Source organism: Eucyclogobius newberryi, unplaced genomic scaffold (genome assembly GCF_026437365.1).
Source record: "Eucyclogobius newberryi isolate DKJ021-1_F unplaced genomic scaffold, fEucNew1.0.hap1 SCAF_2, whole genome shotgun sequence".
Lineage (NCBI taxonomy): Eukaryota > Metazoa > Chordata > Actinopteri > Gobiiformes > Gobiidae > Eucyclogobius > Eucyclogobius newberryi.
The window spans coordinates 41,305,863-41,320,340 of NW_027315834.1; the positions used below are offsets into that span (position 1 = coordinate 41,305,863).

The window sequence follows — 14,478 nt, forward strand, 5'->3', positions numbered from 1 at the left end:
TCAAAGTATTCGTTCCCCTTGGACTTTGCCACATTTCCACACAACAAACTAGAATAAAGTGTATTGGCATTTTTTTAATGAAAGAGCAACACAAAGTGGGTCACAGTTGTGAAGTGAAACAAAAACTGTACAATATTTACAGATAATAATAAAAATGAATTAAAAAAACCTGAAAAGTGCAGCGTGCAAAAGTATTCAGCCCCTTTTCTCTAAGTGCATCCATTTGCTGTCAGAAGTTGCCTGATGATTGCTGAAAGATAGAATGTTGACCTATTGAGTCAATAGTGTGTAATCTAATCTCTATAAACGCAGCTGTTCGGTGAAGGAGTTTGTTAAGAGAACACAAACAGCTTCATGAAGTCCAAGGAACACACCAGACAGGTCACGAATAAAGTTCTGGAGATGTTTAAAGAAGGGTCTGGATATACAAATATTTCCTAAGCTTTGAACATCTCATGGACCACTGCTTTGCAGTGTAGGTCAGACTGTAGGTGAACAAAGCTGGTGGAGACAAACACCAAAAGAAAGAGTTCCACAAGTATTCCAAGTATTGACTTGGGGGTCCGAATACTTTGCAGCTTTTCATAAATCTGCAAATCATGTACCTCCTTCCTTTCACTTCACATTAGTGTGCCCCTTTTTGTGGCTCTTGCTGGCTCAACAAAAATGCCAATGCAATTTATTTAATTTGTGGTTGTGACGGAGCAAAATGTGGAAAAGTTCCAGGGGTAAGAACACTATTGCAAGCCACTGTAAGGTGACTCAGAGTCGACTTAAAACTGGGCTTAGTCTCTCTTCGGTGGCCCTTGCTCAAATGTTTTCCACAGTGTCCTGGATCCCAGAGCTGTAACATTTTAATTAACTCCTAATCTCTCATGAGTTAATTGGAGCCAGAACACTGTGAAGCTGCTGCAGAGTTTATCATACATCAGAAGATTACAGGTTAATTACATTGGCTGCTGCTTAAAACCTTTCCAAAAGAAGAAAATGTATTTCTTTATTTCTAATGTTAAATGATACATGCTAAGACTAAAAATATTACTTGAAAGCTCAGGAGACTTTATTATCATTTAATGCCACTGGTTTGCATTATTAAAAGCTGCTCTTTGATCAGAGGCTGTGGTCAAAAATGACTCCCAGTATAAATATGTATCTTATGCTATGAGTTCAGAAGCATTTTGTCAGTGACAATGAACTCATGAAGGTCTGAGCTCCAGCTAATACACAGCCCTGTCCCTCTCCATTCATACGTCATTCATTTTGCAAATCATCACTGAATGATTGAGCGTATGAAAAAAAGGCTAATGAGGCCGAGCAGAAAAACGGAATCACCGGAAGTTTGAAGTTTTTTTTGGTACTAAAGTGAACATTGTCTGTTAGTAGAACTGTATTCTACTGGAACTACTAAAGAACAATGTGAGTGCTGCACAGTCTCCATTCAGACACCAGAGAGCAGAGTTTTCAGGAACAACCATACAGTCTATGGGAAAAACACTAACACAGGAGTTAAGCAATCCACTGCATCTCATTATCTGCTCTGCTGCTGACAGTTCAAGAATAAAACTGTTTACATTCAGATTCAACATGATGGTATTTGGTCCTGATGACTGTATTTGATATTTAGATGTCATTCTCTGAGCAAAATATGTCTATGGTCACTCATTTTCCAGTAGAGATTCCTTTCATGTGAAACGGGAGCAGCTGCCTGAGGGACAAAAGAGAAATATTTGTTATAATGACCAGTGTGGAGAGGAAGTGACAGGATGTGTGCTGTTTCCCTGGACAGACTCAATCTCTGGCTAAGGGTTTTCTTAAGTTGTTTACTTTCTATTAACAATGATCACTTAGAAGTAGCCTTAAATAGAAGGAAAAGGGAAGAGGAAAACCTCCCTAAGCTCTTTTTGTCTGGGACACACACAAACACTCACTTAAAGTCACATTTGCAGGATTTACATTTTTCTGTGGTTACTCCACTGCAGATTAAAAGTTTAGAGGACAGATCTCACGAGAGCTATAGCCCAGACTTCACCAAACAAACATGCCCAGGATAGTAGTCCTCGGCCCGCCTCGTTTTCTTTAAGTTTCAGAGAGGAGGAAAAGGGTATCTGGAGAGGATCTGAGGATCCACCCCCTTCCACAGGCTCACAGTCAACAGGAAAAGACCAGGGGCCACAGCCTCACTCTGCCCCAGAGCACACAGACGTCCACTGGATTCTAGACACAGGCTGACAACTACAGCGAAGGAATGAGCAAGAATCAGAAAGACGTGAAGAAAATTCAAACTGTTTATCTACAAAACCTGGAGAGGCTCAGCCAGGGGAAAAAAAGTGAGAAAAAGCTGTGGAAGCCCAAAGAGGGTGAGTTTGTGGTGCAAACAGCAATGGAGAAGCTGAGGCAGGCGCCGCTCGCTGGTCACAAGAGCTCTGCTCACAGGATCAGCAGAGACCTCACCTGCTCCATCTGCCTCGACCTGTTCAAACAGCCTGTGTCTCTGCCCTGTGACCACACCTTCTGCCAGGGCTGCATCGAGGGCTACTGGACGGGCCCCCGAGGGTCTGGGCAGGGGGGTACTGGCTCTTGTCCACAGTGCAGAAAAGTCTACCCTGGGCAAAGCTACCGACCCAACCGCATTGTGGCCAACATTGTGGAGAGCTACTGTCATGGGCTGGAGGAGGGGGACGGCAAACCCCTGCTTCCAGAGGTGAAGGCCCCAGAGCAGCTCCCAGTGCCTCGCTGCAGCCGACACAGAGAGGAGCTGAAGCTCTACTGTGAGGAGGACCAGGAGCTGGTGTGCTTAGTGTGTGGGCTGTCCCAGGACCACCGCTCTCACACAATGGTGTGTGTGCAGGAGGCTCAGCTCAAGTACAGGGTGAGACACTGTTTAACTTTGTTGTGCAGCACCACATCTGTAGCACTCTAGACAACTCAAACATGACACTTTGTCCTTTTGTCAGGCTTCTTTGAACAGCTCTGTGGATTCTCTGAAAGCTGAACTGAACATTGCACTGCATTGTGACCGCGACGCAGAGGAGGAGGTCAGAAAGCTCAAAGTGAGAACATTTTTACATTTCATGACACTTTTGAAATAAAATTATGTTTGATTTTAGGCTTAGCATGTAGGATACGAACGCTACCGTATATACTGCAAAAGGATGTGTAAATGTATATACTATTACTCTAGTACATTTAGATTGTAAGTCAGGTTCAACAAGTTCAGTACTTTTAAAAATCCAGTTTTTATTCATTGAAAGCATAAGATAAGATAACCTGTATTTGTCCCTCAATGGGGAAATTTCTGGTGAGCTGCAGGTTAATGTTCCACCTTCTTCACTGATAAACCCTGGCCCGTCTGTGTAGAGCGTAGATACATTTCTCATGTGACCATCAGGAGCACACAGCCGACCTAAAGCAGCGCATCGAGGCCCAGTTCAGCGACTTGCACCAGTTCCTGTACCAAGAGGAGAAGCTGCTGCAGGTTAAGCTGAAGACGGAGGAGCGCAGGGAGCTGATCCGACTGGACGAACACAAAGCCCTGTTGTGTGTGGAGATCTCCCGTCTGCAGAGGGCTGTGCAAGAGACAGAGGACAAGCTGAACGAGCAGGACCCCTTCACTCTGCTCCGGGTCAGTCACACAGACTCCATCTGGAAGTGCTAAGAAAAGTCATGACTCATCCATCAGCCGAATAAACACCGAGTATTCCATTCAAAACTCATTTGTTCCCATAAGGGTTTTGTCCCATAAAAAAACCACCGTTAAAACAATCTATAAACACATTTTTAGAGCAGGGTGTGAGACTTGAGTTTCCTGTTCGCATTCTTCAGACAGAAATGTTATTATAATATCAGGTTGCATATTATGATGACCAGTCAAATATTAAATGTAAAATAGTGCTGACACTGTGCAACCTTTGAAATGACTTGATAATAACAGAGCGCTTGGCTCAGACTGGAGACCAGCAGGAAGCAGAGCTGTGATCTCACTCACTGATCAGAGAGGATAAGGGCTTGAGGCTTTGGCCAAAGCAGTGGGACTTTCCCCGGCCACAGGGAGCTCTCACAGGGTGGATACTGTGAGCTCAGACATTGATGTAATGTGGAAAAGCTGCCTTTACTTTCAGAATCAACCAAACTAATCATCCTTCTCATTTTTCTGTGCTTTTCCAGGGCATCAAAGCACTGCTACAGAGGTGAGCATGGGCCATATTTCATTGTGACTGTTGTGGTTGCCCTTCTCACTGTTGGACTATGCTTTTCTTGGCAGGCCGCTGCTGAAGTTTGACAAACCTAGCTTTACGCCCCCCAGTCTGTGTGAAGGGCGCTTTGCGGGGCCTCTTCAGTACCGAGTGTGGAAGTCCATGAAAGGAAGCCTTTACCCAGGTACAGCTGACTTACATCAGCTCACTCTTGCTGTGATTGTGCTTAGATTCATCTGAAATACTTTGTCCGCAGTTCCTGCAGCCATCACATTTAACTCAAGCACGGCCAACCCATGGCTCAGTCTGACCTCGTCCCTCACATGCGTTCGTTATCAAACCTTCAACCACACCGTGGAAGACAATCCAGACCGGTTCAACGCTGCTCTGTCTCTGCTGGGCAGCCAGGGCTTCACCCATGGGCGCCACTACTGGGAGATTGAGGTGTACAGCAGCACAGTTTGGACCGTGGGCGTGGCCCGGGAGTCTGTGCCAAGGAAAGGAGTGATCAAAGCCCTGCCAGCCAATGGTTTCTGGACCCTGTCTCTGTCCTATGGAGTCCAGTACATGGCCGGGACTTCACCTCCAACAGTCCTGTCGCTGGAGGAGCCTCTGGCCCGCATTGGCGTGTACCTGGACTATAAGAGAGGCCTGGTGTCGTTCTATAACGCAGAGAGCATGACACACCTGTACACCTTCAGAGAGACATTCACTGAAACCCTCTATCCTTACTTTAATTTAGGCTTTCTCGACAAAGTGCATGAAAATGAGCCTCTCAAAGTTTTCCTCCCTAAAATATAACAAGCTGTACATTTAGGAAAAAATGAAACAAAAACAAACCTCAAAACAAGTGAATATATGGCACATTTTGCCTTCTGTGTACAGTGAGTTGTATGTTGGGGTTGTGGGCTCATTTTATTGTCATTGCTATGTTGTTTTGATATGGTCATTTGAAAATATGTTTTTATTTATTTCAAATGCCAGTTTTGTCCATGACATCCAATTGCACAAACATCTGTTACACCATTCATACTACTGTGATTGTGTTTGAAAAACCTTTGTGAAGTGCAACACAGACAAAAGTCTGTATTCTATGAAGCTCGAATAACAGTCATTTGTGTTGCAGTTAACAGAGGTTGGTGGTTCGGTAATTACATTTACTCCTACTTGAGTCATTTTTGTTTGAAGTAAAAGTGCTCTAACTTGAGTAAAAGTTTTTGTTCCTCTTTCCACTGTGAGTAATTATATAAGTGAACATTTTATGATGACAATATTAAAAGATTTAAACTTTTAAAGATTTAAAATTTGTGTTCCTTGTACCACTCCTTCAGGTACGAATATTCTTCCCATTTTTGTCATTTGACATTTTAAAGATTTTCTCTTTACAATTAAATCAATTTGAGAGGTAATTTCCCCAAATACTTGTAATTTCTTAGACCACTACATTGTACTTTTATTGATATTACTTTACATACTTATTTTTGGCTACTCTACCAACCTCTAGTAGTTAATCCTAAAATATAGTGAAAAAAGACTATTGCTTAATGGAGTGAAGTTATACGACATTCATTTATGTTAATGGTGCTGATGACATTAGCTCAGCTGGTTAAAGCTGATGGTTTTTGGCAAAAGAACAATACAAAAACATGACTTTTGGCACATTCAAAGCTGACATAACTCTCATTGTTAATAGTCTCTATTTTTCAAATCAATGACAACACAACAGGTAAACAGCTTTAAACGACTGTATACCTCATGTTTGTCTTTTCACTACAGTCTAAGGTCTATGCTGCACAAGGCTAGAGTTCACTGATCCAGAAGTGAATGCTAAGTATTTGGGTTGGTGTCTGTGGTTTCCATCGGCCCATACTTCGTCTCCTTGTCTGCAGCTGGGTGTGTCCCACTTAATGTTAGGGTCCAAGTCTCATTTTAGGTTGACGATAGGTTTAGCTTGCATGCAAAGTGTCCTGGAACTTTGTGCTTATATATTGTACATGGAAGCCTTTTTTACTGATGCTGTCATCTGAATGAAACTTTAAAACAATGGCATCTCCGGCTGAGTAGATCTCTTCTGGAGCCTGTAAACACATCACAGAAGTAAGAAATGCTATTAGCTCGTGTTTGTCGTCTCATTTGAGTCTTACTCCGGATCCACAGAACCGGCCCAGCCTCGGAGACTTGGAGTCTGCCCCGTCGTACAGTTCAACGTAATCGTAACCACAGTCGGCTTCCTCTTCTATCTCAAACACCTGGAAGATAACCTCCACACCGTAGCCCTTCTCCGCAGACACCACCCACTCACAGTCCACTCCTGCTGGGTAATTATTGTCTCCAAACTGGGCATGAGAGAACACGTCTTTGGTCTTGACCTCAGCTTTTAGGCTTCCTCCGCATTCTGAGAAGTCACAACCACAAAAAAGAGGGTAAAATAAAAGTATTATTCATCTGATCTACTTAAAGCTATTGCTGTTAATAATGAGTATGATGTTAAATGAGCACATTACCTGATCTGTATGAGGCCTCAAAGCCTCGCTTTTGCACTGAGTTGTCAGAAAAGAAACGTAGAAACATCTTATTGTCACTTGAGATGACGGGGGAAGGCTTCTTAGCGCCGCAGAAACGGCCCAAACTTGGAGAACGGACGTCCCTGCCATCGTAAATCTCCAAGTGATCATAAGAACACTCCAGATGGGCCTCCATGTCGATTTCATTGAATATCTGAAATTTAAATTGTACAAGAAACATGTGAGCGATACACACTGATAGAAATGTACAAAATAATCATTTACTTACAAGTTTGATACGGTGGCCTGGAGTAGTGGACACAGACCATGTGCAGGCTTTTTTGCTGGGGTATCTGTCCGGCCAGTTCGGGCTACTGATTATTCCCAAAACATTGTTTACCACAAGATCACAACCCGCTGGAGAGATATAAACCTAATGTTAACATTGTATATCCATTTACATGATGATAAGACAATTAAATGCTATATGTATTCTTTGTTTTTTGCTTTAAAAAACACACAGAATTTGGTCAGTATGCAATGTATGCAATGAATGTATTTAATGAGAAAAAGATTAATCATTGATAGTTATTCACTCTCCTTCAGCACCCTCTGGTGACTAAAATTCATAATAATCCAACATGTGTTTTTGTTTGTTTTCACTTGTAAAGTAAATCAGAACACTTTATGTACTGCTGTGTTGCATCCTTTACCTTCTTTGCAGTCATGCTTATTGTCATGCAGCATGAAACCACTACGACATTGACAACTGTAGCTTCCAAATGTGTTCACACACTCATGTTGACATCCTCCATTTTCTTTGGAGCACTCATCCACATCTGTGAAGGTTTATGAAACAAACAAGTGTGGTATTTAATCGATCAGTCAGAACTTTTGTGGGCTCTGTCCTCACTGTACAGTTCAGATTAATTTTCAGATTAAGTTTAGTGACTGTATAGTAACCGTACTGTAAAAAAAACACATACATTTTGGCTTTTTTGGCAAATAATTTTAAGTGATTGTTTAAACTGTGAAAATTGTGTCAATTGTGTGTAAATTTGCTCAATTTTCAATGGACTGTCACTGATACAGTTTAAAGAATTGAGTTCTACTACCTGTAGCGCCACTAGACTGGTGAAAAACGTTGTAGAAAATTTTGTAGAAAACCATGACACCCTGTCATATGCACACGTCTCACCAGAGAAGTAATGGGCAGTGAAGCCTCTCTTGGACACTGTGTTGTCTGACTTGAATTCAATCCTCATGTTGTTGTGCAGAGAGGTGATAACCTCTGGTTTCTCTGCTCCACAAAACTTTCCATGGAGTTTTGAATCTGAGCTCAGGCCACTGCGAACCTCCACATAATCATATTTGCAAACCTAAAAGGCAACACATGACATAAAACAAGAGATTCAAACCTGAGAACAGTGCATTTAATTGGTAAATGAACCTACATCATTTCCTTCAGTCTCAAACGCATCAAACACCAGTGTGATGCGGTACTGAATGGGTGCCACCAGCTGCCACACACAGTTCTTGTTGGGAGGGTACTCTTTGGGCCAACCGGGGGTGGACAGAGAACCATTGAGCTTTGTCAGGAACCCGCCACAAGCAGTTGCTGATAGGACACATCAACTTCAGAGGAAATAGTAGTACTCTCATCTTTTCTTTTATCTCACTTATGGTCTTCATACATATACACAAGAATTTATCAATTCAATGTATAAATATAAATGGTAAAAGCTTCATAAATTGTGTTATTGTCATTAGATATTTTACATTTCATTATGGAGAGCTTTCAGTTTGTTAAGGTAATATTTTCACTGTTATCCAGCAGCGCCTCCCTGTGGATAAAAGTATGAATAACGGCACAGGACATTTGTGTGGTATTCGGTTTCAGCAATTTAACTTGTATGTGTAGACATGTTAACTGAGGCACACGTGGCCGAGTGTGAGCAGTTGTTTGGACTCACTTTCACAGCTGCGTTTGTCCGCTGCCAGCTCAAAGCCCGGGTCACACGAACACCTGTAGCTGCCCAGAGTGTTGAGACACCGCTGCTCACACTGGCCTCGGTCAGGTCTCGAGCACTCATCCATCTCTGCACGGAAAATGATTTGAGAGCAGGAATCTGTACGTTCTACTGCACTACATTTTTGAACTGGTCCGACAAGTAAAATTATTTTTTCTCATGGTTTTATACTTGCTGAAATGGCCTTTTTATTTTTATTTTTTAGCACACTTATGGAGACATCCTGCCTACATTTTAGAGCTCCAAGTCCTGGCTTTGAGAAAACAAAATTAGGAAATATAAATGACCTGAAAAATAGCTTCTGATGAACAATAATCTTTTGCAAGGTCACAATTTGACACGTTGTGACTTACTTGATACTTTTAATTAGGTAGATTTTTAATATGATACTTTTACTTGAGTATTTTTTGCTCCTGTATCTGAACTTTTACTTCGGTGACAAAAAGTACGCTACGACTAAAATGCCTGGTTATCATTTTTCATTTAATAGTACAAAACTAAAGGTAATATGATTATTACTTGCTGACCTTTGAAATAGTTGGCAGAAAACCCGGCTTTGTTGACAGACCCATCAGACACAAACTTAAGCCAGATCTTGTTGGAGCTGCTCTTGATGTCATCTGGTTTTTCGTAGCCACAGAAGCGTCCAATCAAAGGGCTCTCCTCCGACGCGCCATCTCTCACTTCCACGTAGTCATAGGAGCAGCTGTCATGCCTCTCAACCTGCAGATAGGGACGAAGACGCTTTAAAAAGGATATGCAGTGGTTTACGTTATAATAACTGGTCTATTACAACAGATTAAGCAGATTTTACCTCAAATGACTGAAAGGAGAGACCCACATGAAACCCGTCGGCCACTGAGATCTTCCAGACACACGCTTTGCTGGACTGGTAATCATCGGGATAGTTTGGAGACTGGATCTGACCGTTGTCTCTGTTAACGTCTCCTCCACAAACGGCTAGACATAGAGTGAGAAGTCGGATCAGGTGGAATTCAACAAAGCCACTAGTTCAGACTCAGGTGCACCTTTATAAACAGCAGAAAATCCCTTGCCCACCCAGTTGCTGCTGCTTCTAAATTCAATCCAAAGTTGACTGTCAGTTGAAATAATTGAATCTGGAAGTGTATCGCCACAAAAACGTCCTGCGAAAACAACAAAGAATGAAATAAAAAAACACTGCAAAGTTTGTCTCAGAGCACAAATCATCTACAGTGACAAATGTGAGACCTTTAAGGGGAGCTTTTCTCCAGAAACCATCTCGGACTTCAACATGGTCATACCAGCACAAGTGGCTCCTGAACAAGTCCATGGAGGAGAAGTTCAGAATGATCTGTGAATGACAATAACATTTGATATAGTAATACACATGTATGTACTAATAACATAATGCCAAACTTTCCCACCTTTTCACCCGGCGTGACCGAGATCCTCCAGACACAGTGAGCGTAGGCCGCGTAACCATTGGGGAAACCAGGGGAGGAGACGTTCCCGCTACTGTCTTGAAGGTTGTCTCCACACTCTACAAAAAACAGGTCATCAGTTTTATGATATTGAGCATTATTCTAGTACAAAATACAATGTTTCTTACTTGCACATTTGTAAAGTTTGCGAGCTTGTGCAACGTCGCCTTGGCTAAGTTTCGTCCTCTGTCCAATCGATGGCCTCACTCCATTAACGTCATAACGAGGAAGGATTGTGTCTAAGAACATCCCTCTGGAAAAAACATCACAACCCAAAATCAGATGTTCAGAAGGGTAATTATTTGTCAGGTGGGACTTGATACTGTATTGATTGTGACGGACGTCAGTCAGTTTTGACCTGTTGCCATGGTGACGGGCCTGTGAATGACAGGCATGTGCAAACAGGGAGCTCAGAGTGAAGCCTGTGCCAGCCGGTTCAATAGAGCACACGACTGAATGCCACAGAAAAAGGCCACTCCAGCTAAAATGGATCAACAAAGCTTCCACTGCCAGGCCTTTATTTAGTTTGGCTTTGCTCCATGACCCAGACCAGCAACACAGTGATGGATATAAAAAAAAAATCTAAAGCGCATAATTCAACAGGGAACCATGATGTACAACACAGGCATGAAAGGAAAACTAGTGTGAAAGAACTGCTGCCACAGAACAAAAAGTAATCCCCTGAGGTTTGCTGTGGAACAGAGGCAGCTGAGGCAGCAGGATGTGACTGTGTGACATCAAGACATTTGTGCACAACTACAACCTGTGAGTAAAGGCTGCTGTACCAGTTATTCCTTATGTTTTTATGGTAATCAGAATATTATACAACAAACACAAACCTGGAAAATGTGTTTCTTGCATAATGCATGATGCTGCCAAAGTCGTAAACCTCCCCAAGTGACTCCACCTCTCCTGGCTCCATTTTATAAAAATTATATTCTTGACCTGTGACACAAATAGAAACACATTACTCTGTAGCACCATCTCAAGAAGACTTCACTCAGTCTGGTACATACCTGGCTGGATGTTGTCTCTGATGATGCTCACGTGTTCATCTCGGTCTGGACGTGTGTGTTCATGCCAAAAGCCCACCACATGACCAAGCTCATGCACCACAATACCAAACTTATCACAGTTTTTTCCAATGGAAATGGCCTGAGGGCCGCCGCCTCGCCTCCCCACATACGAACAACACCTGCAGGCCACACAGGTTCGAATGTTTGTGGAAAAACAGTCTCTGGCTTTTCTTACCCACAAGAATGCTAATGATTTAATGTAAGATATTAAATGATGTAGGTGTTAACTTTGGGTTGGTGTGAATTGCTATAGATCAATCCCACTGACTATACAAACAGAGCAATAGGCACACGAGTCCTAGAGTATCATCAAACATGTCCTTTAGACTCACCCACAAGGTCTGTAGGTGAACACAATGTAGCTTTCTTCACTTGTCCTCTCAATGAATGTCACACAAGTGTATTTCTCCCAATGACGCATTGCCTGACGGAAAATAGCTCTCTGGCCACCTATAAAAAATAAAACAATGTGTGCTCTGGACCAGGAGTTTGCATCCTCTGGTCATCTCTGCAGCACTTGTCAGCATTGACTCTTTACCACTAAAGTTTCCACTGATCACATATGGGATGATGCCGTCGGGCCAGATTCGCTCAGGTCTGGAGGTGGCTGCTCTTCTCCTACGATGGACCCTGAACCTCTTCTTCCTGTTACTCGACATTGTCCCATTTTCTGCAATTGGAGGATCACATGAATTACCTCTCAGACATGATCTGAAGTGTGTCAAAAGAACAGTCCACACCTGAGCTGGTTTGGTTTGATATAGTGGGCAGAAAATCTACCGTCCTCTCAAACCCTTTCAACATGCTGATGTCATCTTCATCCAAAGCAATATCGCCCCAAAAAGCAACTGAAACAGGGAACATAGTGGTGGAATTATACAAAAAGCACATCTAACAACTTAACTGTATTTAATTGTTTCCACAAAACTTCAAATATTTGATGAAGTTCACCAAAAGGCCATAGAGCCAGAAATAGTAATTTAGTAAAATAAAAGGAAATTCAGTACACAATGTTTCAGTGTGATTCCTTTGCATATGCTCTGGTGCAAAAGGAGGCCTGAGCAGGGATTTGTGTTTGTTTGATGAGCAAACACAGGCTGTGAATGCAAGTTGTACCACACACGCTCCAGTGTTGTGAAAGGCTTCTGCAGCTGCTGTGCTACTATAAAGAACTAATATGTGCTCGGAATATTTTAAAAGTTTAGGCTGTTCTCACACTTCAGAGGAGGACAAGATCACACACTGCTCTTCAGATGAAAACATTCAATCTTGGAATTCAATTAAATGCTGACATTAAAATTATGGTAGATTGATATCAATACTGCAAAATTAGCTCCAGGTAGAGCATAGTTTAATTTCATTGATGGTCTAGAACTATTCATATATGTTTACATAAACCATGTGCTTTTTCATTATGTGATTTAATTATGATCTATTATCTATGTTTTTATTGTTGCATTTTGTATGCTGTAAACACATCTGGAGTAGATATATATCTGTTGTTCCCACATCTTCTGTGCCACATTGCACAAAACTTTGTGCAGCCTCTGATAACTAGGAGCAAAGACCTTTCCAAACAACTGTCTGATAACATAAAGTCATTCATAACTCGGCCAAAACATCAGGAATGGAACTTTGCTATAAATACTCTACCGAACATGACCAAAAGTGGTACATTTAAACTCCTCACATTTGTCCTCACACAATCAGGTCTGGTCATATCTCACTCAGTTCAAGCTGAGCACAGAAACCATCATTTAGTGTGTGTGATGTAACAATCAGTGAAGGCCTCAGAGTCAGAATGAATGGGCCTTTGAGTGTCTTTGAAGTAGACTCACTCATGCAGAGGGTGACTGTAAATGACTGTCACCCCTGCCACGACGCCCCATGCCCAAAGCTGAGGGGCTTTCACCAGCGTCCAGCTCCAGGCTGCTCTGGCACAGCCTCACTGACCTCAGTCTCCAGGCAACTACCTCAGAAAGAGCTGTGTGGTGTGACATTTCAGCAGAGAAAAGGGAGCCTGACCAGCTGGAGGTTGCTCAATTACCAAAATAATACACTGGCATGTGTAATGATGGCAAAAGTTGTTTACTTCAGACATGGCTCATTAGAGCTGAGAAAAACACAAAAACAAGGTAAATCTGCGGCATAAATGCTATTGTGTGGTTATATATAATGTATATAATGTAAACGTTATTCTGGCATAGATAATAATTCAATTTTTCACAAATCCAGAGCCACAAAAATAAATGTCTTGAAAGGTCAAAATGGTCATGACTTCAGGTTATGCCAGAGACAGACAAATGGAAATAAACGTGTCGTACGCTACATGACGGGACCTCATTATAAACACACAATCATTTACATTTGTCTCATAACTTTCAGTGGAGGCGCACCTGCCCCAGGATGATAGGGCTGGGATATTTAGTTAATACAATTAGCTAAACGAGATGAAAAGCCAGCAGAATAATTTCTAATGTTTTAAAAAAAAAACGCACATGGCAACTCATAAACATAAAAATAAATGAAAGCTTTAACATGAACGGTCACATTACCAGCTTTACACGGGTCCTTGTAATCGATGGTATCGCGGGAGAAATGACTGTCCTCAAACTCCCCGTGAGCCGCGGCAGAGGCGCGGACGCCGCAGAGCGCGAGTAAAAGCAGAATGCGCGCCATGACCAGAGGCGCAAATGAGACGGAGATGAGCCGCACTAAAGCTTCCCCCGACACGAGCTCCACGTCCAGCTGCTCATGACTCCATTGTGCTGAGTCCAGTCCACTGTGAGTCCAGTCCAAGTCCAGTCCAAGTCCAGTCCAAGTCCAGTCCAAGTCCAGTCCAAGTCCAGTCCAGTCCAAGTCCAGTCCAAGTCCAGTCCAAGTCCAGTCCACTGTGAGTCCAGTCCAAGTCCAGTCCAAGTCCAGTCCAAGTCCAGTCCACTGTGAGTCCAGTCCAAGTCCAGTCCAAGTCCAGTCCACTGTGAGTCCAGTCCAAGTCCAGTCCAAGTCCAGTCCACTGTGAGTCCAGTCCACACTGAGTCCAGTCCACACCGAGTCCAAGTCCAGTCCACTGTGAGTCCAGTCCAAGTCCAGTCCACACCAAGTCCAGTCCAAGTCCAGTTCACACTGAGTCCAGTCCAAGTCTAGTCCAAGTCCAGTCCACACCGAGTCCACAGTGAGTCAACAGTGTGTCCAGTCCACAGTGTGTCCAG

The 14,478-nt window shown here is 42.7% G+C and overlaps 2 protein-coding genes across 2 annotated transcripts; one reads left to right on the top strand and one right to left on the bottom strand.

The window, feature by feature from the left end:
* Positions 1-2,223: 2,223 nt before the first annotated feature.
* trim69 (tripartite motif containing 69) lies at positions 2,224-5,343 on the top strand. The gene is made up of 6 exons (XM_072455413.1): positions 2,224-2,869; positions 2,955-3,050; positions 3,389-3,622; positions 4,165-4,187; positions 4,262-4,377; positions 4,450-5,343. Exons 1-6 carry the CDS (start codon positions 2,246-2,248, stop codon positions 4,992-4,994), a joined length of 1,638 nt encoding a protein of 545 aa, XP_072311514.1. The 5' UTR covers positions 2,224-2,245; the 3' UTR covers positions 4,995-5,343.
* A 439-nt stretch (positions 5,344-5,782) lies between these two features.
* LOC140368403 (bone morphogenetic protein 1-like) lies at positions 5,783-14,165 on the bottom strand. The gene is made up of 20 exons (XM_072455418.1): positions 13,822-14,165; positions 12,007-12,114; positions 11,805-11,936; positions 11,599-11,716; positions 11,207-11,385; positions 11,030-11,135; positions 10,319-10,443; positions 10,134-10,249; positions 9,958-10,060; positions 9,756-9,872; positions 9,542-9,687; positions 9,255-9,450; positions 8,671-8,796; positions 8,152-8,315; positions 7,896-8,076; positions 7,411-7,536; positions 6,987-7,114; positions 6,698-6,911; positions 6,338-6,588; positions 5,783-6,271 (listed from the first exon to the last, which is right to left on the bottom strand). Exons 1-20 carry the CDS (start codon positions 13,943-13,945, stop codon positions 6,140-6,142), a joined length of 2,892 nt encoding a protein of 963 aa, XP_072311519.1. The 5' UTR covers positions 13,946-14,165; the 3' UTR covers positions 5,783-6,139.
* Positions 14,166-14,478: the final 313 nt, after the last annotated feature.